Genomic DNA, 25841 nt, shown 5'->3' on the forward strand with positions numbered 1-25841 from the left:
AATTAATATTTTTCTTGGTTGATTTTGTCGGTCTTCCTCAGTTGCTCGTCGATGAACCAACCCAATATAAGTGCGAAAACAAACATTCAGCACAAAGAACTGCATCTGTTCGAAGGATGGTGATATGCTGTCTTTAGTATTACATCATAATTTGATTAAAAAAAAATCCCTATTCTCTATGCTCATTTTCTTTTCTCACTTTCTGAGTTCCTTGCGAATGTTCACAATAAAAGAGGAACTAATCTTTTGAGTTATGGCAGAATGTCCAGGTGTGCCGTTCTTTTTTGCAGAACTTCAGTTGCTGAGCTTATATTGCTTGGTAAAGGCTGCACGAGGTCTATCTTGCTTACAGCTTGAAGCACGCAGCCGCCCATAGCCGCCCAGCAACCAGTAAAGCACCCAGCAGAATTTCATCTTATTTACCGTGTCCATGCTGTGTGCTGGAAGCTGCCAGTCATCAATCAACGAACCTATTAAATGAACCAGTTTGAGCAATTCGGGGTTCTATATGACTGTAAAGTACAATGAGTCCTTGAACATTAAACCTGTAAATTCATGCATGCAGACTCTTCAATTTCCTAAGTCCTACAAACAGCAGTGAATGATGATAGCACATAACCTAATGGTGATACTTCTGTCCTTTTATTATAGTCCATGCCCTGCAAATTAAGGCAATACCTAATGAGTGACCGGTCTCAGTTGAAACCAATCTCAGACTCAAACCATAGACAATATAGTCATACAGGGGTATGCTCCACTGAAACTGTGTTCAAGTTCAGAAATGGCATCAGATAGGCTAATTGCTTACCTGTAGAGCTGCTCCATTAGAACTATCAAAGCAACTTGATGGTTCAAAACTAGTGAGGACAGCCTAATTGTTGCATCTGCACGCTGTCGCACTTGTACCCCAAGACCATATGGTCCACCGATACAAAATGTGAGCCTTGATGATCCCTACAAGACATGAAACATTATTGACGCGTCATAGACATCTTGTCATTCCTAGATTTTTTCAGGAGTTCAAACTTCAAACAGAAAATTGAGGTAACAGAAGTTACGATCACAAAAATCAATGATTAAAGAATAGTTCAGCTATGATGGACCAAGTTCCAGAGCATACTGTGTTGCCAGCATCCCCAATCAGATCAGCTATCTGCTCGGATATGACATCCTTCCCATTTTCATCCAACACAACCACCTGACATACATGGAAACATCAGGAGACAAGAGCGACTTATAAATCATTGTGTAACAAGAAAGGACAGAAAATAATAACAGAGCACATTTGAGACAGAGCAAGAGGGAACTGATTAACTGAAACATACAAAATCGTCAGACTTGAGTTGCTGCATCATAGCCGTGTCTTCTGCTTCAACTTGCACCTTTACATCACTGAAAAAAAAGCATCAGAAAACAGTACCGATGAAGAAAGAACCTCTGGTATTTAATGGTACCTGTTCTGACTTCTCTTTTTAGGTTTTGTGAAAATCATCAGTCAAAGCTAGTCTAACAATTTCAGGAAAATAGTACCATACGCAAAAACATAGTATGCTAATATGTTGTATGCTGAATTGTTGATGCCACACATTGATATGCACCCTGCAGCGAATCGCCTGTATCGATGCATCCACTACCGTCTTCAAAGTCAAGGATCACTTAAACAGAGTATTACCTTGTAAGTTTTGGGTTGGACCTGATAAGTGTGTCCTCGAAATCGCAATAGTAACCGAGCTTCTCCTTGTATTCTTCAACAAGGAGCTGTGTCCCTCGAGACCTCTTCTTTCCAACCGTTAACAAACGCATGGGCATTGCTTTCTGCAAACATGGAAACACAGACATCAGAACCAGAAACTCGATTAAAAAACATTTGGCCATTATAAGTCTACACAGGTTATTAGTCTTTTTTGCACACTTATGTCTTATTATATCCATAATTGAGTTACTTCCTTTCTGAGGATAAATGAACCAAATGAATCGATGTAGCTAGGAAAAAGGTCAATGCGTGCACTCCTTACCACAGATTGTCCCGAGTATTTGGATCTCTTGCCTGCACGGAGAAAAAGTAGGAATTATCAATGTTAGAGACCGGAATCCTCGGCGAGTTAGAAGGATATTCAAGAACTGAACAGTGGAAAAGACAAAGGTAACTAACATAACTTAGTCCTTAGATAGAGAATACCAAGAGCTAAGAATTCAGAAGCATAAAAAAGAAATGGAGGCATACCGAGGACCGAGGGGGAAGTGGTTCGATGGCTTACCAAGAGAAGGGGCGGACGCGGACGCGCCTCGATTCTTGTTGAAGGATTGCTCGAGCCCGCGCCCGCATCTGCACCGCCACACCAAGACTGCCATCGCCGAGACGGATGGGAGGGAGGGGGACTGGAAGAGTGACGGGAGGTCGTGGGGCAGATTCCGCTGCCGTCTCGACCCGTCAGCGAGGAAGAAGAGCGACCTATCCGCAAAGAGGCGCGTCTGCTCGAGAGGGGTCTTTCCTGCGCTTAAACTACACAGTACTGACACTGGAGAGCGTAGATTTATAACGGCTTCTTTTAGGCTGCCAACGAAATCTCCTGCAACCTCGTCCAGTTCTTTCTATGATCCGACACGAGCTGATGCTTCCTGCAAATTCGTTCTACAAAATTTGGATCTCTGTTACTCTGTAGTCCAAACGTGTCGTGTTGATTTGGTTCGTCAAACTGGTGTATCAGAATCCAAAACATTATCTTATACAACACCAATGAATACTACATGCAATATGGACTGCCGTCCACAAACTACACAACAATGTTCGTCAGGTTAAATCTGCAGCTACCAGCCCAGATTTACTCCTGAATTTTACATGTAAAAACCCTGAATACGTACAATATCGTACAGACGACCACATCAGTGCCATCCCTTGTGCTTGTGGTCTCAACTCAAAGCATATGCCAGTACACACATGCTGCCATTCTTATCATCGTCTAAGGAAGACGAAGAGCGAGCCTCTGGATCCTTTTCCTAGCCTGATCTTCTCGTCGACGTAGGTGATCTCCAGCTTGACTTCACTCTCGCCACCGTATTGGAACCCCAAGGAGCCTACCTTCAATTCCGGGGCTTCAAATATGACCTGAATCCATTTACTGTCCAACACATTCAGCTTACCTGCATGGCCAACACAGAAAGAACATAACATAAAAATCAGATAGCAAATTGTTCCATGTGCCCCCCAAAAATGAAACAAAAAATGGCTTATAGAAAGCGCTCGGTTTACCTTTCAATGATACTGCGCCCTCTAGGCCAAAGATGGAGAATGACACCTTGTTCCTCACTATGTCAGGTGCTTCCACCACCTGAATCATCTCATCAGTTTTGAATATCAGGCGGCCCAGAGGCGTCCGGTAAAGCCCTCCTGGCGAGGTTGGCACCGAGCAGTACATGACCTCCCATTCTGGTCAATTGGACGAATTATGCAAAGCGACTTAATCGAGGATGGCACCAACCATGGAATAAAAGATTAAACACTGTAATAGCAGTGGCAGCATCAGATGATAAATGCAACAGATGTACGTATGGCTTGTTAACTTGTGCTCTCATTAGCGGCAACCGGCAACCTTCGCATATGGTCGATTGCTAGATGGTTCTTTTAGAGTGTGTTAGTTGTCTGACAGTGCCACAAGACCACATAGAAATGCAATTGGTTGGGCACCAAGCATTTTTTTTTTACCTCCAAATATAAGCGGGGACTTGACGGGGTCGTCTATGCAGTACTTCCCTAGCTGCAGCGCGACATCAGCCACTTCCTGGTGACCTTCTTGAGGCAGCAGCACTCCACGGTCAGTTCCCTTCACCTGTCGGTACCAAGCTGAGCCTGAGACATCGCGTTTAATAACATTCCAATATAGTCGCAGACAAGTATGTATCTATACGAATCTGAGCCTTTGAGGAAACCAAGCTTCTCGCAACAAACGAACTGAAGAAAAGCAGAAGCCATGAATCTGGGAATGGGCCACGAAGCAACAAACGAAATGAAGAAAAGCAGAAGCAATGAATCTGGGAATGGGCCAGGAACCTTGGAGAGGATGGAGTCGACGAGCTCCGGTGGCGCCCGGACACCGGGGGCGGCGGCGAGGGAGCACCGGACGGTCGGGAGCCGCCGGCGGGGCGGTCGATGGAGAGGAGCTAGTGGTGGAGTGGCGGAGGAGAAGCGGAGGGCGGGGGAGGCGGCCGCAGCGGAAGCGGACATTTTCATCGTCTGCTCTAGTCCTCTTCGTGTAGTGATAGCTGGACTCGTCCCTCACCTATTTCCACTTCTCTATTTTTTTTCAACCACAAAAAAACAACAAAATTTCCTGGGCGAGGGATTTCCTGCCTCCTTTCAGTTTTTTTTTTTTTTTTTTTTTTTTTTTTGCAAAAACACGACACTTCTGCCCACTGAATAGCATTATAGATATCCCTTTGAATTGCGCTTTGGCAGTTGGAACCGAGTTGTTTTAGACAGGACAGCAAAAGATTTGCAGCAATTTTTATATTAGAACAAAAAAAAAAAGATCACGGAACAGTTTTTCGAGTACAAACTAGCCACTACAACGCCCAATAACTCAAGCACGAAGAACCGGGTACTAAGGGCCTGTTTGGGCAGTGGCTCCCACTCCTCTAGAGAAGTCTCGCCAAACTTTTTTTTTTCTTGCAGAAGCCATTTTTTAAGTAAAAAACAGAGGAGACGAAACCGTTTTGACAATCGTCGTCAAAACAACTCTGACTCCTTTATTTTTTTAATAAAAAAAACAGTTTCTCGTGAGAAGCCCTGCTAAACAGGCCCTAAGACTTCTAGCGCACGAGGCAACTCTAAAAAACAACTCAATCGAAAACAACCAAACCAAGCTACCAGCTTCACTCACTCTAACACTGATTCTACTAACAACATGCACAAACACACTTAGGAGAAAAAACTTAGCACAACTGGAGACAAACTAGGGACCTCTAGTAAGTAGTAACTAAAACTGAGAACAAGGAAGCCAACTGAATTTGACCCGACAGCTTGAGAGCAAATATAAGACCATGATATCAGATTTTCCATTTAACGACCATTCCTTTGTCAAAATAAGCTTGATGTACATGGTAAAACGCCGCAGCTAAAAATGTGGGGAGGAAAAACTATGAAAGTAACACGAGGCTAAAGGAGTAGCAATGGCCTGTCGTGGTAAATCCGAGGCCACTGTTGCTGCAGCGAAAGCCTTCTCCTCACCAATTGCTATTCTGTTAATTAATCTCCTATTCTGTTGCTATCCAATGTACAAGGATTTCTATAACAAAAGATTTCCTGTGTATCCCTGTTGCCTCTAGCCGCCCCTAGAAGCTCAAATAAGTGTATAATTCGCAAACAGGGTCAAGAGATTATTTATGGATTCAGGGTAGAACTTCCTCGCAAACAGGTAGCATGGTCTCTTTGCTCCATTCCATAGGCAGGGTTTCTCTGTAACCACTTTCTGCAGAGCAACAGCAAAAACATTTAAGCATACTTGTGATTTTTTTATCCATCACTAGGACTAGGAGACAAACAGGGGAGAAAGGAGGGAGGTACCTTGCTATCACTAGTGACATGGTGGTTCATGTCAATTGACTGCAGCACAGATCAAAAGGGTAAAGGTTAGAAAAGGATGCTATGGACAAATAACAACCTGCAAAATAGACAGAAGATGAGCAGGCTAACACATACTGTTATATTCTTCAGAAGCTCGAAAGTGACATCCTTTGCCCTGTAAGCTTTCGGATGCCACTTCCCTTCAGACCAGTCAACATGGGTTACAGACCAGTTAGCAATTCCATCTGGGTCCATCATCTGGTTGATACAGATATGCAAATTTGCAATGTCAACAGGGCTGCAGCGGCATTATACAAATGACAAATTAATTTCAGCAACTGAAAGGTCTTTGTGTACTGACATGGAATACTGTTGGCAAATAATGTTCATCAGCATAGCAGTTGCGACCATCTTCCATCCCAGGCTGCAAGGAGAACAAATAAAAACATTGATATAGACACATGTTATGTAGCAGAGAATACATTGATCACGATGTCCAATGTGGTAAAACAAAGAAAAAAAAGGTGAAATAAATCCATCAACGGTAATTTGTAAATTAGTTTAAAAAGAATAAAATGAATACAGGCTAATACAAGGCCACATCTATCTTTTAGACCAAAATATTGTCAGTGCAGATTGGTTGCGGTATACTCTGTCCATTCCAAAATATAGGTGTGGTTTGACTCAGCACAATTTCAAAAAATTAAAATGTTCTTTTTTTTTGCGCTGCAATAGGACAAACATACATTTGGCTCTGATCCTATACTGCATAAATAAAGTAGTAAATAAAAGACAAAATCTCACCCTGCAATGAAGCTTGAACTTAGTATAGTAAAGACTATCTGCAATAATCATCAATGCATGTTGGCGTTTGACTGAGAACCACTGAAATAGTTAAAGTCAACAAACTCTTCCATCAGAACGATCGCATATTAAAAATAATTAAGCAAAGATGATTGCAAGATTACCTGTGAACCCTTCCTAAAATCAGTCTCTGTGACCTCAGGTAACATATTCTGTGAATATCTAAAATTTCCATGTGGTCCAGGATCATAAAAGCTGATCAAGAAAACAAAATAGAACCAATGAGAAATCAACGAGATCATCCAATGTAAAAGTAGAACCAAGAGCTATTAAGTAGACTCCAATTATAGTTAGAGATGAATTGGAGATAAAGAAACAAACTTACCAGTCAATAAAACTGAGATTTGCCCCCATCAGGTAGTCATATACATAATCAAAATTGTGCAAAGGTACACAGCTGCAAACACACACAAAAACAGTAAAGACCTGAAAGAAAAAATTGTGAAATAAAATGGAATGAAAGCAAAAACATGATATGTACCTATCAGATAGCAAAACAAAATGCTGATTGTCAATGTCTTGTAGAGCATTTGCCAGCAACCTCCTCTCAGCATCAACCATAGAAATTTTACCCCAAGTTACCTGCAATGGGAATAAGATCATTCAGGTTATCACTCGTTTAGCTTCTGAAGAGTTCTTACAAGTATCAATCTACAAAGCATAGGAAAAAACTTTATCAAAAACTAGGGCTGAATTAATCTGTTTTTTTTCACATAGCTAACTCTTCATGTGTATAACAAAGAGACCGACCTAGGAGGAACTAGTTGACACTGTTAATAAGAAATAGGCACACAAATTTGAGTCAAAGAGGACTTGAACTTGGATAGGGGGTGTGTACCCCACCTCCCACCAACTGAGCTCAGTTCCTTCTTCATGTGGAACTAGGGCATTACCTTTTCACTGTGTATCTCTCGACCAACAAATATGGGACTGACATGCTCTGGCTTCTCCCTTGAGGCATGAATATATATGGTATACCTTCCCTCATGGCCCTACAGAAATAACAAGAGGTCATGGAGAAACAGACTTTGAGCTAAAGATTATCACACGATGGATTATGATTCCTTCAAAGATTAACGGGCCTTGGCAATACCCATATTGTACCTTTAAACAAAATGCTCAGGACATATCATTAAATTATAGCTGTTACAAAATGAAGTTACAATAAATGATCCTAAATAGTAATGCAATGTCTGCACAATAAAGATCTTACAACATCATACAAAGAGTGGCTTCAGGCTATAGTAGTTATGTAGGACTTCAAATAAGAACAAAATTTTTTTAATCGAAACATAAGATCAATCTTACTTGTTATCTTGAATGATTGTCAAATTCTAGAATTTACATCCTTCCTATAGAAGTATGAAATTTGATTTTTTTTTTCTCAAACACATAGGAGAGTTACGCATCATTGTATTAAGATAGGAGAAAAATATGAGATACAAAGCCGGTTGTGTGCAGGGAACAAAGAGCAAAACGAATTAACCTACACCCACAACAAGCAGCACAGCTGTACAGAGACACACATGCCACAAGGAAATGAGTAACAATCAGGCACACATACAAGCATGCCAAGGCCTAGTTGTACTGAAAGCAAACTGTTATACTACTACAAACATTAATGTTTGAATCTTGGAGGTAGTTCTCCTGAAAGCCTAGTGTATAGCATAGACCAATACCGATTATGGAAGACAATACCGCATTCACTTTGCAAGAGCTATGATAAAATGCATGAATCTACCAACAGAAAAAAACAGGGGATGTTTACCTCAAAGAATTTTTCCCACAATCTTTCAAATGGCAGCGTCCCCGGAGTCAAGAACATGAAAGCTATTTTTGAATTCTTGGATCGAACAGCAGGTGTTGTTAGGATCTGTCTGAAAACAACACGCGAGGCCCTCTCCTCATCAGTCAATTCCCTGGCAGGCTCCGCAGGAAGCCTTCCAGGAAGCCAATCTCTCACAGGAGAAGTGTAATGCGGGGGAGGATACAGGTAAGCCCAGGCTAGTGCGATGAAGATAAAAGTTGCAACGCCAAGTATCCACGCTCGTCGTTTGGGAGCTGCCCTCGGGCGAGGAAGTGGAACGGCCTTCATGTCCTTAACGCCAAACTGCCAAACTTGATGCAGCTTCATCTATTCAAGCTTCACAACTCTCATTACTCTCGGACTCCACCTGTATCCGTGAAATATGGCCGGCAGATAATTTCCTCTCGCTCCTACAAGTCCGTCCGTCTGCAATAGTATAACAGTTTGGTTGATCACATATACACCCGGTGATTTTTACATATAGGAATCGATGTTAACGGTGGAAATTCAGTCAGTATGCACGAGTTAAATTAAATCAGATCCGATTACACGAGTACGAATGCTAGTTTACATTAGGGTTTGGGTGGGGTGCTCGGTTCCGCGCATCATTGAGGGACGAGGAGGGATAGGCATACCTGGTGGGTGCTTGTCGCCGGCGAAGACCTGGCGAGGGCCTGGGCAGGCGGCGGCGGCTGCGGCTGCGGCGGCGCGCGCCAAGTCGTCGCTGGCAGAAAGAAAAGGCCGCGCGCGGGGGGAGGGAGAACAGCAGAGGGAATCAGAAATCAAGTCGTGCCAAGGACGAATGCACAGATTGATTTTATACGTGCCTGGGGGTTCTGGGAAGGGGACGCGGCCGGCGCGGCGGCTGTGACCCGCGCCCGCGACGAGGGAAACGGAAAGGAGAGAGACACGAGGAAAGGGACGAGGCGGTTTGGTTGTTTGTTTCGATACACCACGAGAGAGGGCGCGCCAAAGGTGTTGTTGCGTTTCCCTCGTTTCGTTGTGGAATTTTGATTTGGCAATGCCAATGCGTGTTCAATATTTTTTATTATTTATTTTAGTTGTTTTTTTAACAACGGTATAAACGGGTTGTGACGATTGTTCCTCCACTCCTGTTTCCGGATGTCTGCTTGCAGCATCCAACGTTCTCTTCTTCTAAGGTTTAGTATTTCATTAATCTTTTTTTGTACTATAATTTGTCATGGTTCTTATTCCACCGCTATTTCAAGATTTTGTGATTGTACGTCCAACATCCTCTAAAGCTTATTCCACCGCTATTTCAAGATTTTGTGATTATTCCGCCATTGCTATTTTGCTATTTTTAAGGATTGTCAACGTCCTTCAACGTTTTTGTAATTATAAAGAGAACCAAACTATCTCTTAATTTTTTTTCATACCGATCTTCTTATTTTTTTAAAAAAAATAGTATGTATATAGACGTTTATATGCACCGACATGTGCACTTACCCCTTTGAACATGTACACCCCACTCTTATGAACACCTCCTAGAAATAGGTATTGACAAAATCACCACAATGGCATGCTATTAATGGGCCATTGCTACTTGATCAATTGAGTCTCGTTTGTAATTAGAAGATAGAAATATTTTTCTCCATTGTTACCTTCTAAATGAAATGATTGAGACCACCATTGATTAGATTTGAGAACACATATAGCGTAAAAAATGGGGATCACAGTTGGATTTTTTATAATCTATGTTGTAAACAAGATTATTGTAATCTACTATAATAATTGTATTGTTTCAATTCCAAGATTATTCCTAATTTAAGTAAAAATACTCATAGTAAGATTTTTTTTAAAAAAAAAGTCCCGTTGTGGATTATAGAGGGCCTATTTGGTTGTAATTGGGTGTTTTGATTATAATAATCCACCTCATATACTAACCTGTTTGGATCACTATTAGATCATTTAGCTAATTATTACAAACCAAAGTGTATCCAAATAGCTCTTAAATAAATATATTACTTCCTTTATCACATAAAAAGAGAGATTAATAATATTTATGGTTAGATTAATTATTGAATAGATTGTTATATAACAAATCTATTTGGAGATAATAGAAAATGTGGCCTATGCAAAATTCTAAGTAGGCCCTGTTTAGATTGGAGATGAAAAATTTTTGGGTGTCACATCGAATGTGTCGGAAGAATGTCGGGAGGGGTTTTTAGAAACTAATAAAAAAAATTACATAGCTCGTCTGGAAACTGCAAGACAAATCTATTAAGCATAATTAATCTATCATTAGCATATGTGGGTTACTGTAGCACTTAATGCTAATCATAGACTAACTAGGCTTAAAAGATTCGTCTCGTTATTTTCAACCAAACTATATAATTACTTTATTTTTTTTATCTACATTTAATGTTTGATGCATGTGTCCAAAGACTTGATGAAATGGATAAAAAAATTTTGAATGGGGAATTAAACAGGTCCTAACTTTCTTTTGGACACATAGCCTCGATGCTTCACTTTTGTGTCGTATTTATCCTCCTTGTGGTTTGGTTAGCGCTTCGACAGCAAGTGCTGAATTGACTTTTAAATTTGCTATTATGTATAAAAAAAAATTATTGCCTGACCATAGAAATCACCCACGGGCCACGGAAAGATGAAGAGACGGCCAACCGAAGGAAGACGAGGAAACGACTAGATGTCGCATGCTACCTGCCATATCGAGTGGCAAAAGAAGGGACTCAGGCCTTGTTTAGTTCCCTGAAAATTTTGCAAAATTTTTCACATTCTCTGTCACATCGAATCTTTAGACGCATGCATGGAGTATTAAATATAGACGAAAATAAAAACTAATTGCACAGTTTACTCGGAATTGACGAGACGAATCTTTTGAATCTAGTTGGTCCATGATTGGATAATATTTGTTAAATACAAACGAAAGTGCTACAGTGTCCATTTCCCAAGATTTTTCAGACCTATATCGCGCGCAAAGCCGTTTGCTTAGAATTGTGAACACGTTGTACTGTCTTGAGGGGGTATCTTGTTCTGAAGATCGTCTAGTGTTGCGATGCGACGCTACACATCAAACCACCATCCGTTCTGAGCAACCAAACCTGGGTATCCCAACAGCGAAGCAACAGGCTTCCTCACGCGCTTCCCTCGCCGGCAGAAAGGACCGCGCGCCGGCCGCCGCCCGGGACGGAGGACACGCCATCACCCGGCACGACCAGCTTCCACATGACATGCCCACGCACGTCCACGTCCCGCTACACCACCTTCCATCTAGGCCTTATTTAGATCTAATTTTTTTTAGATTTTGATACTGTAACACTTTCATTTTTATTTGACAAATATTGTCTAATCATAGAGTAATTAGGTTTAAAAGATTCGTCTCGTGATTTATAAATAAACTGTACAATTAATTATCTTTTTTATTTATATTCATTGTTCTATGTATGTGCCGTAAGATTCGATGTGAACAAGACCTATTTTGTCGCGTGGACGATAAGCGAGCGTGCGTGTGCCGGTGCGGCCGATTTGACAGGGACAGGTCGGTTCGGCGTTCGGCGACCGACCGGTGCGGCGGCGGTGCCCGTCGTGATCGACCCGAGCGCCGCGTCATTCTTTCCCAACCTGACATGACAACAGCTTCCACCACCAGCTGACGAGCACCTCCCTCCACCGCGCGCGCGAGACGAGTCACGACTCGGGTGACCAGGTCCCCTGGCCCCTGGGCAGCAGCGGAAGCAAAGCTGGACATGCGCCGGCGCCGTGTGCCCGTGTTTCTGTTGGTCTGGTTTGGATATCTGGATGGAATATGCCAAGTTCTTTTTTGTGTTTCTGTTTTGTCGTTGACATTCGACTATTCGAGGATGCCGGATCATCAGAACCATTATTTTTATACATATAATAAAAGAGAGAGAAAAATATACACTTTGTATACGTCGTGTCAAAGGGAGAGACAAAACCACATGCAAATATGCGCATACACAGTTTCGTTGTCACGTAGTACGTGTATCTGTCAGACTCACACAGCTGCCGGATGCACAGCCACGGAGGACGCTGTTGTTGCGCGTTCGACGGCGGTCGGCGCAGTCCAGGAAGGAAGCTTCCACTGTTCGTCGTCGTCAGCTTTTCACAAGGAACGACACTCCTCTGGCTCGCAGGTTCTGAACTTCTTCTGAAGACAAAACGGGAACGGGTCTCGAGTCGGCAGATAACGCGTCGATCGACCCACCACGAGTCCACGACCGTGTTCTATTCTTCCGGGTTCCGTTAACGGTACGACGAGGAGATATGTGCCCGTCACGGAAGGGTTCAAGGTTTGACCTGACCGCCAGTACGTGTAATTTTTTGAGACTCCTTTCCAACCTAAAAAATTTTCAAAATTTTCAGTTATATCGAATCTTACAACACATACATAAAATATTAAATATAGACAAAAACAAAAACTAATTACACAGTTTATCTATAATTTATGAGACAAATCTTTTAAATCTAATCAGCTTATAATTAAATAATATTTATCAAATATAAATAAAAGTGTTACAATACTCGAAACCAACTAATTTTGCCAAACTAACCAAGGCCCTTGTCGTGGCGACGCCTCTAGGCTCTACCCCTCGACTCTGCGTTCCTGCTTGCTGCTACGAGATCTGCTCCTGCCTGCCTGTCTTTGTAGTCCGTCCTTCCTCGCCTGATTTTTCCTACTGCAGAGCCGCAACTGCGTGACCGTGACGAAATCTCACAGCCAAAGCCAATATTGTTTTGTCAAGAAAAAAAACAAGACGCTACTTGGGTACCGGACGATTGCTGAGACGATCTTGTAAATGGACAACACCGGCAGCGCCAACAGAGCGGGCGCCTGCAAGTGTGCGGCGCACCAGTGATAGTGAGTTTGGGAGAGCAGAGCGTGCAGCAGCGGTGATTACATACGCCACAGGAGAACTTACCGTGATCCATGCCAGCTTGTCAGCTGAAACTGAAAGAGGCGTCAGCAGCTCATTGCCCTCAAGCAAGCGCTTCACTCCGTTCTGAACCTGCACGGCGCCTGTGATGAGTTCAGAGACACCTGAATTCTGAACCAAACACACATAGGCAATGCAGGCGAGAGAGGAAACCAGTAGGAGCCTGTACCTGATGATGGTATTCGCTTGTAAACGAGACGAGGCTTCTCCACGCGGATGTTGCGGGCCTCATGTAAGGTTCGAGAACCACGCTTGCTCTAGACAGGTGAGGTTCAGACGCTGCGACGATGCGACTGAGGTATGGCTGGGAGAATCTCTTGGATTCATGAATGAAACAGTTCAGCAATGTTCAGATCCAGAATGGGAGTTCAGCAATGCAACCACACAATATATAAGATAAGATGACAGTAATGCAATATCAGAACCTGCCAATAGTTATCTGCGAATCCTCCTGCCGTCACTGCACACGCTTGGATAACATCCCTGCAGACTCTGTATGCTGTGGAGGTGCAGTTAGCTACTGCTGATGCCAACGCCGCGGTAGTATTCCTGAGTGCGTCGAGATGGTCTTTTGCCACTGGAACTAGTTTCTTCATCAGGAGGCAAAAGATATTGCAAGTCAGGAAATTGACCAAAAGTGAAGAGTAAAATATGCTCTATCAGCATTCATAAAACATGATTATGCATAGCAGCATATACTATGAACGAGCAGATAATACTGATAAACAAAAAAGTGGAAGATGCTAGTTCCTGCAAAAGTGCAAATGCATAATACAACTGCACAAAAGTTGAACGCTACTGAAATCCCACTAGTTTGATGCATGAGTCTGCCTGACCTGGTAGCGTAAAACACGCACTGAAAGCCAGTGGGGAAGCCACATGCCATGAACCTGAAAACAAGCCATACTGCCTTGAAGAAAAAAAATACTAAATCTTTGTGAAACCGGGAGAATTCCCAAAACCTTTGCCAACTCTTCTGCCTTCGATTTTGCTTCATTTTCCAATGTTGAAAGTTTGTCCTGACCAAATCAAATCACATGAAGCAAACGTTTTTATTATGACTCTGAAGCACATGACCAACAATGCTATAGTGCAAGAGTGCGTGTAAGTCTCTGCGTGTGCCAACCTCTGCATACTGAAGTCTGTCACTGAGGTCCTGAATCTTTTTCTTCTGATCAATATTAGTTTTCTCAGCCTAAAAAAAGTGAAAAATTCTGGTATAAGTTCTGTGAAGATTCCAACACTACATCATATCCCAGCATATCACAGTACGTCTGTGTGTAAATGTACTTACATGCTCCAACTTGCGACCGAATTCTTCCAAGCTTCTTTCAGCTTCAATAGCCCGTGCTTCTAATGATTCACCTTTCCTAATCTGGTCTTCCAAATCGTTGCCCAACCTCTCAATCTGCTTTGCTTCATGAGTCAGTGTCTTTCCAATTCTTTCGGAACATCAATTATCCCAAACACGCTTCTTTTACCTGCTTCTCAAGCATTCCATCATGTGTGTTCGCCTTCATCACAGACTCGTCATCACCCAAGTTCAATTTCTAATTCAACATTGTAAACGAGTAAGATCAAGACACACAGGCTCACAAACAAACTATAATACGTACATATATTGGAAGCAATTGACTGTTTCCGTGATTCAGTCTAAGAAGGAGAGTTCAGATAATCAGACCATAGTCTCAATTACATCAGCCTGACAAAGTCTTATATCCTCTGACCTGCAAAAGTTCTAGGTCGCCTACCAATGTTGCCATCTGTGCGGTCCTGTCCCTGACAACGCTCTCCAGCTCCGAGGTCTCCTCCTTCCTCCTGCTAATCTCATCCTCTGCAGCCAAAGAACTTAAATCTTTCAAACGATAAGGAATCAGGCTAAGTGTTGGATCCCTTGAAGTGCTAATAGAATTTAACAAGAAACAACGTGCAATCGATCTGCTCTTACAAGAATCAAGAACAACAAGTTCTAGCTTGCATTCGAAGTTTAAAAGTGGTGCCTCTTTATGTACACAAAAAGATCTGAACAGGCTACACATGCTGCAAGACAATAGCGGCTAACGGGAAATTCATCATGAAAGGTGGTCTATTGAGGGGAGACGTATAGACTCACCTAAGGACGCGACCTTCGATCTCAGCATCTGATTTTCCTGCTCATGCTCTGGCGACGGAGAGGCTGATCCCGCATCGCACTGGGCTCGAACAAAGCATAGGCAGAGGAGTGTGGCAACGATTGGAAGAAGATCCATCGCTCAGTTCCTCTTTGCTACTGTTCTTCCGATAACACTCTGCAGGAGTGGCAATCGTGAGCTGTACTTGTATTCGCATACTACACCCTGCAGGAGCGGCAGGCGTAAGGCATTGTTTAGTTCCAAAAAATTTCAAAATTTTTCAGATTCCCCGTTACATTGAATCTTTAGACGTATGTATGGAGTATTAAATATAGACGAAAAGAAAAATTAATTGTACAGTTTGATAAGAATTGATGAGACGAATCTTGATCCTAGTTAGTCCATGATTAGACAATATTTGTCAAATACAAACGAAAGTGCTACAGTGTCGATTTTCCAAATTTTTTTGAAACTAAACAATGCCTAAGTTGTACTGCCTTCATTCTAAATTACAAGTCATTCTAAAAATCTTATAGAGTCAAAGTTTTTTCAAATTTGACCAAACTCATATAGCAAAATAATAACATTTTTTGTACCAACCAAGTATCATTAGATTCTTTGTTAGTTATATTTTTATAGTGTACCTATTTTATGACATAAATTTTTACATTTCTCTCTTAATTTTTGGTCAAACTTGAAAATATTTTAACTCTTCAAGATTCTTGGAATGATTTATAATTTGGAACGGAGGGAGTACTTGAATTCCCATGCTCACTCATTTAAATAAAAAAAAATCTCGCTCCTAAAATGTCAAAAATTTGAACAATAAACAAACATTATAACACTTACGACTAAATAAATATTATTAGAGTAGTTGTTATGAAATATATTTTTAGTTAAATGTAAGAAAATTTGTCTTATCTCGTAATGCAACCGTTCCCTCTGTCCAAAATAAATGTCCCTCCGTCCAGGGAAAAAATATAGTTCTTGTTTTTCGAGAACCAAATGTGTTTAAGTTTGATTAACGTTTTACCAAAAATACTAACATCTTTAATATTAAAAATATCATTAAATTATCTATGAAATATATTTTGGTGATAAACCGATTTGAAATATAAATGCGAATATTACTTATTATAAACTCAGTTAAATTTGAACTACTTTAAGTATCACGAATATCATAGTTACCTTCTTTTATGGACGAAGGTAGTACGACATACCTCTCCAAATATCAAAATTTCTATTTACATCTAACTAGTTATATAATAGATTAAATTCAGTGACAATTTTCGAACTTGTTTAGTTGTGCCGATCCCTAAACTTACAAATATCCTGTTTTAAATCCTCAAGCTTATTCGTCGATGTCATAATAATCCTAAACTCAAACTTATTTGAATATGTCATCTCAGTCCTTAAAATGCTACTCGCTAATCATTTATTTTGGTAATTAGCATATGCTTGGCTCTAAGACCCGAATATAGACCGAGTATCTAAACATGAGATTTACGAGCTTAGAGACCATAATAGCATTATTGAATAAGTTTAATTACCTAAACAATTGATTTGTGAATTTAGAGATCGAAATAACATGAGTAAACAAATTCGACGACTTAAACGAGGGATTTATGATTTTAGGAATTAAGATGACATAATAAAAACAAGTTTAAAGATAACCATTGACTTTACTAAAAATATTAGTAACATTTATATATCTAAACAAATTTACTATAAAAATATATTATATGATTAATATAATAATGTTTATTATACATTATATTATAAACATTATTACTCTAGCGTGCAGATTTATCGGAGGATACAAAGTGCTTTCTGCTAGTATTTGGCGACTGCATGTCTGCCTCGTCCTCGGCCGTACACGTGGTAAGGTTGCTCCGCACGCGTGGCGTTTGCGGCATCGAAAGCTCATGCCACGTCGTGGACAAGGATACGACCGATGGGACTCGGCCACTCCCACTCGGGTCATTCGACTTCGAGAATCGGGAGCACGTAGAGCAGGAGCAGTGAGCAATATTTTTTTTTCTGAAAAAAGAGAAACTTTCAAGGTGTTTCACGCATAATTGGCAGGACACATCAGGACCAGGCCCCAATTAGGCCGCAGCTTAACCGGCGCGGCGCCGCCGCCGTCCATGCGCCCAAATCCGTCTCCCTCTCTCCTCCCGCCACTCGCTCCGGCCACTGTACCTTCCGCGCCAACGCCATAGAAACCGCTCCCGAACCTCCTGGAAGCCCCCGCTGGCCGCCCCGCCTAGCGCGCATAGCGCGCGTGGGATTGTAGCCGCCGCCGGGCCCGAGCGCGTCGACTGCGGTGACGCTCGCGATCCGGTCATCCAAGGCCCCAAGCTGCGAAGGGACTGGCAACCGGCGGTGAGAAGCGAAGCGGCGAACGTAGAGCTTCTCCAGGTGTGTCTCGTCTTGCACTCGCCCTACTCTCGCACACGGGACTGCTGGTAGGATTACACCATCGTCGGAGAAGCCCAATTAGATGCACAGAAGCCGCATAACGTAGGATCCGTCTCCTCCCTCCAGGTCTTACCACTGTTACAAAATCCTTATGCGTGCTTGCTGCAAATTGGGTTTCGTTGGTCAGTTTGAGTAACATCCATGTTATTAATTGCACTTTGTTGCTGGGAATTGTGGAAGCGGAAGAATGGTGTGATCTTCAGAGGGGAAGAAGCAAACCTCAGGGCAAACAATGGTGGCTTGCAAAACTGATGCAAGGCTATGGGCACATCGTTTGCCGAAGCGGGACAAGAACATAGGAGAAGATTGTATTTTTGCTTCGGCTATGTAACTACAGATCATGTAAAACAATGTAACCTTCACAAGTACTGATGGGTTCTGTTTGAACCTAGATCAATGAATGAATGACTGGTGGGGATCCTCTCCCCCGTTTACAGTATAAAAGCGTCCATGTTATTAATTAATTTAGTTCTTAACTGATTGATTTTTGGGATCTGTTAGTGTAAATTGCACACTGGATCACTAAACTTGTCACCAAGTTAGGCCTCATTTGGATCAGCTAAACTTTTTTACCATCTGTAATGGCTGAAGGAAACCAGCTAATGCCTTTTTATAAGCTGTGTGATTGAATAGTTCAAAGTGGGTTATAAGCTAGACTAAGCTAGCCTATTTGGAAACTAGAGTTTTTTTAGTAGCTAGCAACTTACTTTAGACCATCCAAACAGGGCCTACCTCAAGTTAGTGAGACTGGAGTGCAACTAACTCATTTCTTTTAATTTATCAACCACCATTTGTACACCATATGCATTTTCCATTGGATTTGTGATTGAATCTTGGAGGAGAATCAGAACAAATTATAGATGGATGATGATGTTCATGGAGGAGTAAGGTACATTAGGGTTGTCAGTTCAGTGGTTGAGTTGGAACACTAGTGTCCATTACGCTACATTGATAACTCATATATCATAAGTTCATAACCAACTATTCTTACGTGGCTTTGGGTTTGAGGGGATAGTGTGCGCGTTTCTATATTTTTTATCTTTTTTTGTCAGGAACTCAGGACAAACCAGTAATGGTTCCTATGAATTATGATAGTCTTGTTAGGAACTCCTAGGATTCAATTTTTGTTTGGCATAAGCAACTGTACATATTAGAAGAAAGTTTATCCAACTTTTGTGTACCAATTCATATCTTCTGCATTTATTGGACTGTGTATCTCTATGGATTCCTTAACGCGCTTGTAGATTTTCCAGTTTTTGAGTGTGATTTATAAATCAGAATGTGAAGCAAATTTTCATGTGTACCAGGCTACCATTTATAATGTTTTTGCAGGGATAAATGGCCTATTAACATCTCAAGGTGCCAATTGCTGATTAAGGTAAGTCAATTTTTTCCTTGAGTGAGTTCCAAGGCAACCTTGGTACTATTGCTATATGTCATCTCAAGTGAATTTCCATTTGTTATTTTGTCATGGGCATGCTTTGATACCCCTGAAGCCAAACAGCGAAACTATGCTGATGATCGGCGGCTGCGCTACAACTCTACAGGGGCAGGGGCCAGGGATATAGGAAATCTTGATCTATTTTGTACTTAATCCAAAGAAGATTTTTTTTTTCTCGAACACGTAGGAGAGCTGCATGTCATTGCACTAGGAGAAAATAGTATAAGAATACAAAACACACACCTAGGAAAATGGGTTACGTTTGCGCCATTTACAGGATAAAATGACCCCACCATAAGTTAACCCTAGATAACACACCAAGCTGCAAAATACCCCTGGCACCAACTAACAGGGTTGGAGGAAGGACCAGTGCTGCCAGTACTGCAACACCAGCCTTGCCGTTGGAATTCCTAAGAGAAATATAAATCTAAAATTGTCCCTAAGGGCTTGTTTGGATCCCATGAATTGAAACCAATATCTAGAAAGTGCTTCCTATTTTATTATGAGATTACTTTCCAATTCCTGGAAACCAAACAGGTTAAGAGAAATAAACCTAAAAATTAAGACCAAATCCATTTTCAAATCAACCCGGCACCACTTGTCTAGCCTAGCGCCTTCTGTCCTAGTTTGTCTCTGCCCTGCCACTGCCAAACAAGCCCTTGCTGTGCCTCTTCTGTAGCAAGCATTAAAATATGCTGAACGTTAGGAGATGCTCCATTAAAGAATCAGTCATTCCGATGTTTTCATATCATCCAAACACCAAGAATTGTCAAGGAGTGCAAGCCCTATTTTAATGGATGAGCCACAAGGGAATTAACCTCAATCCACCAAGCACCGAACAGAGCATTCTTCCAAAGGAGATACAAATATACAATCCCATCTTTATATAGATGGGCAATGCTGGTCCTGAGATTTTTGTGATCTGGGGCGAAACAAAAAATGTACCCCCCCTCTAATATAAATATAAAAGTACCATTTGATAATATTGTATTTCGAAAAGTACTAGGTACAAGAAAAGATTATAAGAAAAACAATGTTTATCTGAAAGTCTTTCTAGTGCAAAGCTATAAATCAAGAGCCAACTTAAAATATATAACAAAATTATTGTTAGAACTCAGAAAATGACCTTCATTTGGAGCTCACTACTATTGTTTGGAGGGCAAGAATTTTGTACAGTAATCATGTATATACTTATATATTGATGTTTTCTTGTTCAAATAATTTGTCTTCACCTGCTACTGTAATTAGCCATATAGCAGGGTTTATTCACAGTGACATGTTCTTTACAGTAGGAATAACATTCTGACAAATTATCTTCAGCTTTGGCATTGCTTTGCATCCCACGTGCTACCTTACAATATCTGGTGTGATCTGAGTCAGCACTGCCTTTTGGTCATGGGTTATATGAAACTTTCTCACTGCAATGGGTTTGTTTTCCAAGATAATTATGATGAGCTCCAAGCTTACATATGGCTCTGAGTTGTTAGTTACATATGCATTATTAAGTTCTTTTTTGACGTTATGCATTATTGATTTAATGTTTCTCATACCAATTAATTATTGCACAATTGTATTATAAAACTTTGCTCTATCCCTTTTATTTGTTGTTGGCAAACATGGCATATGAGGATCTGTTCTGAGCAGATATATTGATGCATCACAAACACAGATAAATAATATATCAGATAAATGATATATACAATCTTATGCTAGGACACAGATGTATGCCATGGGTGGCATTCCAAGCTAATGGAGGCAAACCACACGATCTAAAGTAGGGGTACATGCACATATCTTGCTGAATTGTCTTATGTTATCTTACAATTACCATAATACAATGACATGCAGTCCCTTTTGTGTATTCAAGGAAAAACAGAGAGTTAAGACTGGGCATGGCATTTCAATCTGCTAGTCATCGCTAGGTTTTTTATCACTATGTTTTGCATCTGTATGTTGGTGCTCAGTGCCAGTGCCTGTCACTATATGGAAATCATGAACACAGCAAACAGGAGAATGACAGTAATTATTTGATCTCTGAGCCTGGAAGTCCATCTAAATTCATGTGAAGTTATTTCAATTATTGCAGATATTATGGTGTTTTGGGCAGGATGCCTTGTAATAAACTATATTTTATTTAATTTCTCCAAATTCTCTGATGCTTGTAAAGTACTTGATTTAACTTAAAAATTATTACGTATTAGCAAGTCTTTCTCTTGAACTGCACTGTATCCCTTTTCTTCATTCCTGATTACAATACTCGAGCTTAAATATGCATTATTCATCATATTTATTCTGAGGTCCAGCAATCTAATATCGTTAACCTTTGCCTCGTGCTTTTGCAGTCATCTTTGGAGATTGTTCTCTAAAAGAATATAGTGTGATCTTCAGACATCTGTTATGTACAATGTAACTTCAGTAAAACATGACAACAAAGACGATGCCCTTGGTAAGTCTACTAATGAGAGACTGGGAGCATCTTGACCTAATAACATTAGAGAGAATCCTTCTTAAGATGGAATGGTCATTCCACTACAACATAATGTTACACTGCTATCAGTTGTAATTTATGTCAAATGTTTTGATGCCTGTGGGAGTGCATGACCCGACCAGAACACATGTAATATTATGCACCCCATCAGCATAATACCACTGTTTATTTATTTACACATATCTGATCTTTCGAAAAAATATTTACACATATCTCACCCTTGCTCCTAATTTATCTATTTAGACAATGATATTTATAGTTCTGATCTACTTTTTATAGCTGGATGTTTTATCAATATGAATACAGTACAACTTTTGATGATGCAATTTTTAATCTATAACTTGGTTTCATCTGTAACAATATAATACCAAATTTATTAGCACTGTCTAGCTGGACCGGAGACAGAAGACCTCGGGGTGAGCCCTTTTTAAAAGATAGCAAGTAAGCTGACTTACCAGATCCATATATTCGTTGGCAGCTCTATTCCTGGGCATACTTAGAGCTATGTATATATAGGCAGGGATTGAAGTATTGAACCCATTTCTTTCTTTTCCTGGACTGGAGCCTCCTTTGATGCACTGAAATGATTTTCATTCTATGTGAAGGGATTGAGCTTAATTATGGTTGATCCAAACAGCAAGGTAGTAGTGGTAGTTTTTTGAGGATACTTACAAATGCTTTGTTTTGAAAAAGAAAAGGTTGCAATAGGATTGGTGTGTCACTGCCACCACCTATATTTGCAAAGGTCTATTATTATTGATCAGGCATTGGCTGTCCCTGCCTGCAACCTCTCTGGAGTTTTTGAGTCATTGTTCTAATCTTGGAAGATTCTAACTTTACTAATTGTTTTATATAAGGAATTGATACGGTTTTCAAAGATTAGGTCTACTAGGTCATATACAAGGAACGGTTTCCACTACTTGTACTATAGTTAATGTGGTTGACGCAATATCTGGGTCAGTTAGATTGTACAATGGCAACTAGATGGGTAACTGAATGCCCCGCAAGACAGTGGTGGGAGTCCTGTTACAAGTTCAGGGCAATGCTTGTATTTAGAGACAAGTCTTTATTTGCCATTGAAAGAAAATTGCAATTCCTTATTTTCTGTTGGTGTGTATGTGGGGTCCATCTATGTCACTGATTGTACCAAACTGCAATGACAGGCTAGAAATTAATCCTTTTATATACAATATATACATACCTTAAGCTTGCCATATTTTTCTGCTTCATTATTAGCAAATATTTTCTCATAACACTGTCATAGTTCACATAGATATATAATTAATTGAAATCACCATACAGTACCATTGCATGCAAACGTTGATGTCTTGTCTCAAGATTAGTCTCTATCAACTTGTCTAATGTCCCAAGAAAAAAAACGCATATATGGAAATCTACCAAGTGTTAATACGTACCATACCATGCCTATCATTAGACCAGGACACTAGAGTTGTTGTGGGATTGTGGCCATAACTGTAGCTCTGATCTGTGGATACTGGATACCAATCTTGACATGGATATGTTATCTCTTAAATCTGAGTCAGCTTTGGGGCCAGTAATAGAGGGTGTGCTTCAGATTGAAACTTATTTATACAATGAAGCGTACTATATATGATACAAGTTTTAGGTATATACATTATATTGGCTGTAACTTTAACCCAGTACCACTGGAAATCTTGAATTTTGATGAAGTTTAGATGAAGCCTTGCTTTCCATTGTCCTTTTAGAAATATATAAAGGAATGATCATATGACCTAATGATGTTGAGGCCACCGTTAGATGCTAATGTGATGATGTGTCAGATCTCGTTTTTAGGCTTTGGTCGGCCAATCTCTTGGTATTCATAAGCATCTTTTTCACATGAAGCAGGACCACAATTACTGATTACACGAGGAAAGCTTAACCTTTTGAATAAAGGAATGCAACACTTCCTCTACATGGTACACATCAACTCCATGGTTGATGCTCGCTTTCTGCCCCGATGCTGTCCTGCATGCTACATGCTTCCTTTTGTTTCAACAATCTACTGTGGATGCTATATATGACATTTGCTGTTGCTGAGCAGAGGAGCCTTGAGGAATCTTGTCGTGCAAGTGCATGTTGTACTTCACTTTATTTGGTCTTTCGTTTGTATCATCATCAGGCGATACAAAGTAAGTAGTTATTTTCCATCAAACACCAAAGATTAGCATGCAATAATGGTACAAAATAGCGAGAATATTGTCTGACAGTGCACATATAAAATTTAATGTGTGATGCCAGATCGAGGTTGAGCTTGTATTGTATGCAAGCCCTGCATATTTGTAACAAATATTCATATATCTCCAATTGCAGAAGTTTATTTTGAAAGACCCAAATTGCAGAAGAAATAGCAAGATGTTTCCGAATTCAGATAATATACATGCAGATGTAGGCATGTAGCTAAAGCTCCAAAAATGTCAACTAGAGGCGGTTTAGCTTGAGATGCAGACATTTTAGGGCTTACATGCATACCTGTCCTTACACTTCCTTATGGAGCTGATATGAATGCAGATCTTAGAGCTCTTTTGACGGTGCTTGAGGGCCATACACGAGAGGAAGAGAACTAGGTGTAGCCAAGGACAGACTTGCCGACTAAGTTTTTATTAAGCCTCAGCAGCTTAGACGACGCTTCAAATTTGAGGAGCCGGCAAGTCATCCTTGGCTGCATCCCGTTCTCTACCTCATAGCGCATGGCAATCCAGCAGAAGCTAGCCACCCTGGTATTTTTGGTTCTAGAGCTAGGGACTCCTCCCTTTCCTTGCGCTCCCTCTCCTCTCCCTTCCCACCTATCGTGGGTTTTTTCTTTGCTTTTTTTGTGTGGAGTCTGCAAGTGTGTATTGCTATGGGGTGCGGTATGGTATGCATTTATAGGCAGCACGAACAAGTTGGATTTGGAATAATAGAGATCACTGCACACATTGAATTCTTTCTTACAAATGTTTCAACGTAAGGCTTTCCATTTTGGGATGCGATACGATGGCTCACCAATTGGGTGGTCTGGACGTGATTTTTCATTTTTAAATTGTTTTGGTGGGTCCCATGGACGACTCAGGCATGTGTTATGAATATTATTATTTTTTTGACAAGGACCGGAGTGTTCTGAATATGACGGTAGCTAGTGCGGTGCCTGTTTAATTGAGATGTACCCTGTCCGATCCAGAAGTGTGTATTACTTTTATCTAACTCCAAACTTTTTCAGCTATTATCCCTTGTGCTTGTTCTAGATGAGTCCTAGCAAGTTTGTCATCTAGAACAAGCACAAGGGACTCCCCATTAATTCTTACATCACTAGATTGTGTTAGATTTCAGCTGTCTTGTGTTAGGCAAAGGACGAAAGTTGCTCTTTAAGGTTTTGTATCATCTCAACCATATTGCTTTTGAGATTTTAATAAAAGCTTCGTCCTTTGTCAAAAAGAGAGAGAGAGAACATGTTGCTACTATAGAACTGCTCTACAAGGACTTCCTATTTTTACATTTTACATGTTTAGTTTGTAAGACGGACATGTATATCAAGATTAAATTTTATAATTATTTGATCAATATTTAGCTAAATATTTTGAACTATTGTGATGTAAACTTAATATGGATTAGATTTTTAGTAAAAACAATATTCAATAATCATAATTATATGGTCATGTATAAAATAAAGAAATGGATGAAGTATAACATGTAAGATGGTGTCATATCAAAAATTTTGAATCGAATTGTGTAGCTCGGAAAGTTGATTGACGAGGGACTACAAAATCCATAGAGGAATGGAACGGTGATACTGCTGTCACTGTCAACAGCCGTCGTTATTCGGCCATTATTCTTGCCATATAAGGATCATCAAAGCCACTACTGGTGGTATGCATGGAGCACCTTGCAAATTGGATATTTTTGCAGTATCTTCTTTTTGCATATGGGTCCCCTACGGACCCTTCCCTGATTTGATGCCCTCCGTATCTCCACTGGATTGTGTGTGCCAGGCTGCCAGCCGGTCTGCCTAAAAGTGATTGGTATGCAACCTCGCATGCAGGGTGATCTTTCTAGCAAAAGAGAACAAACAACTACTAGGCCTTGTTTGGATCCATCCAACTAAGTCTAGCTAGCTAAAGTTTCAAAACAGCTAAAAGTTCTTCCATCCAAACT

The 25841-nt window shown here is 40.6% G+C and overlaps 4 protein-coding genes and 2 long non-coding RNA genes across 15 annotated transcripts; 1 reads left to right on the forward strand and 5 right to left on the reverse strand.

Annotated features, from left to right (window-relative positions):
* LOC8063937 (putative RNA methyltransferase At5g10620) lies at positions 15-2520 on the reverse strand. 4 transcript variants are annotated; one of them, XR_002454166.1, is made up of 8 exons: positions 2259-2520; positions 2016-2047; positions 1673-1815; positions 1326-1392; positions 1121-1198; positions 809-954; positions 546-659; positions 86-447 (listed from the first exon to the last, which is right to left on the reverse strand). XR_002454166.1 is itself a non-coding variant. In XM_021463054.1 (7 exons), exons 1-7 carry the CDS (start codon positions 2350-2352, stop codon positions 620-622), a joined length of 600 nt encoding a protein of 199 aa, XP_021318729.1. In that variant the 5' UTR covers positions 2353-2520; the 3' UTR covers positions 15-619. The 4 variants fall into 4 exon arrangements, 2 of the variants coding, with proteins under 2 accessions (XP_021318729.1, XP_021318730.1); XR_002454164.1 differs by having other exon boundaries at positions 86-470; XM_021463054.1 differs by having other exon boundaries at positions 15-659.
* LOC8072306 (probable plastid-lipid-associated protein 8, chloroplastic) lies at positions 2649-4280 on the reverse strand. The gene is made up of 4 exons (XM_002448444.2): positions 4049-4280; positions 3704-3827; positions 3251-3427; positions 2649-3141 (listed from the first exon to the last, which is right to left on the reverse strand). Exons 1-4 carry the CDS (start codon positions 4226-4228, stop codon positions 2954-2956), a joined length of 669 nt encoding a protein of 222 aa, XP_002448489.1. The 5' UTR covers positions 4229-4280; the 3' UTR covers positions 2649-2953.
* On the reverse strand, positions 5018-9171 carry LOC8072307. The gene is made up of 11 exons (XM_002448445.2): positions 8867-9171; positions 8193-8657; positions 7318-7416; positions 6906-7006; positions 6750-6821; positions 6529-6619; positions 6365-6445; positions 5922-5984; positions 5696-5818; positions 5561-5599; positions 5018-5465 (listed from the first exon to the last, which is right to left on the reverse strand). The coding sequence occupies exons 2-11, from the start codon at positions 8556-8558 to the stop codon at positions 5337-5339; spliced, it is 1164 nt and encodes a 387-aa protein (XP_002448490.1). The 5' UTR covers positions 8559-8657; positions 8867-9171; the 3' UTR covers positions 5018-5336.
* On the reverse strand, positions 12082-15490 carry LOC8072308. 6 transcript variants are annotated; one of them, XM_021462744.1, is made up of 13 exons: positions 15282-15490; positions 14896-15002; positions 14650-14718; positions 14463-14576; positions 14295-14363; positions 14131-14187; positions 14005-14058; positions 13594-13758; positions 13338-13484; positions 13154-13240; positions 13004-13065; positions 12785-12924; positions 12082-12572 (listed from the first exon to the last, which is right to left on the reverse strand). In XM_021462744.1, the coding sequence occupies exons 1-12, from the start codon at positions 15415-15417 to the stop codon at positions 12810-12812; spliced, it is 1182 nt and encodes a 393-aa protein (XP_021318419.1). In that variant the 5' UTR covers positions 15418-15490; the 3' UTR covers positions 12082-12572; positions 12785-12809. The 6 variants fall into 6 exon arrangements, 5 of the variants coding, with proteins under 5 accessions (XP_021318419.1, XP_021318417.1, XP_021318418.1 ...); XM_021462742.1 differs by having other exon boundaries at positions 13338-13472; positions 14005-14187; XM_021462743.1 differs by having other exon boundaries at positions 12785-12910; positions 14005-14187.
* Positions 17278-24038, forward strand: LOC110436109. Of its 2 annotated transcripts, XR_002453782.1 has the most exons (4): positions 17278-17700; positions 19093-19138; positions 21544-21647; positions 23559-24038. It is a non-coding gene; the product is annotated as an uncharacterized LOC110436109 (long non-coding RNA). The 2 variants fall into 2 exon arrangements; XR_002453781.1 differs by lacking the exon at positions 23559-24038 and having other exon boundaries at positions 17282-17700; positions 21544-23473.
* On the reverse strand, positions 23495-24640 carry LOC110436111. Its single transcript, XR_002453783.1, has 2 exons — positions 24183-24640; positions 23495-23810 (listed from the first exon to the last, which is right to left on the reverse strand). It is a non-coding gene; the product is annotated as an uncharacterized LOC110436111 (long non-coding RNA).

This window comes from Sorghum bicolor, chromosome 6 (genome assembly GCF_000003195.3).
Source record: "Sorghum bicolor cultivar BTx623 chromosome 6, Sorghum_bicolor_NCBIv3, whole genome shotgun sequence".
NCBI lineage: Eukaryota > Viridiplantae > Streptophyta > Magnoliopsida > Poales > Poaceae > Sorghum > Sorghum bicolor.

What these genes read in the sequence shown, in the direction of transcription:
- LOC8063937 (XM_021463054.1), bottom strand. Translation starts at nt 2,352, where the DNA reads ATGGCAGTCTTGGTGTGGCGGTGCAGATGCGGGCGCGGGCTCGAGCAA. An exon ending in CGCGTCCGCCCCTTCTCTTG is followed by an intron (nt 2,048 to 2,258) that starts GTAAGCCATCGA and finishes TTCTCCGTGCAG; the next exon opens with GCAAGAGATCCAAATACTCG. An exon ending in CTAATGGAGCAGCTCTACAG is followed by an intron (nt 660 to 808) that starts GTAAGCAATTAG and finishes CTTAATTTGCAG; the next exon opens with GGCATGGACTATAATAAAAG.
- LOC8072306 (XM_002448444.2), bottom strand. Translation starts at nt 4,228, where the DNA reads ATGAAAATGTCCGCTTCCGCTGCGGCCGCCTCCCCCGCCCTCCGCTTC. An exon ending in GTCCCCGCTTATATTTGGAG is followed by an intron (nt 3,428 to 3,703) that starts GTAAAAAAAAAA and finishes CCAATTGACCAG; the next exon opens with AATGGGAGGTCATGTACTGC. An exon ending in GGGCGCAGTATCATTGAAAG is followed by an intron (nt 3,142 to 3,250) that starts GTAAACCGAGCG and finishes TTGGCCATGCAG; the next exon opens with GTAAGCTGAATGTGTTGGAC.
- LOC8072307 (XM_002448445.2), bottom strand. Translation starts at nt 8,558, where the DNA reads ATGAAGCTGCATCAAGTTTGGCAGTTTGGCGTTAAGGACATGAAGGCC. An exon ending in AATCTCAGTTTTATTGACTG is followed by an intron (nt 6,620 to 6,749) that starts GTAAGTTTGTTT and finishes TTTCTTGATCAG; the next exon opens with CTTTTATGATCCTGGACCAC. An exon ending in ATTTTAGGAAGGGTTCACAG is followed by an intron (nt 6,446 to 6,528) that starts GTAATCTTGCAA and finishes TAACTATTTCAG; the next exon opens with TGGTTCTCAGTCAAACGCCA.
- LOC8072308 (XM_021462740.1), bottom strand. Translation starts at nt 15,417, where the DNA reads ATGGATCTTCTTCCAATCGTTGCCACACTCCTCTGCCTATGCTTTGTT. An exon ending in TCGCAGATAACTATTGGCAG is followed by an intron (nt 13,485 to 13,593) that starts GTTCTGATATTG and finishes CATGAATCCAAG; the next exon opens with AGATTCTCCCAGCCATACCT. An exon ending in CAAGCGAATACCATCATCAG is followed by an intron (nt 13,241 to 13,337) that starts GTACAGGCTCCT and finishes GGCGCCGTGCAG; the next exon opens with GTTCAGAACGGAGTGAAGCG.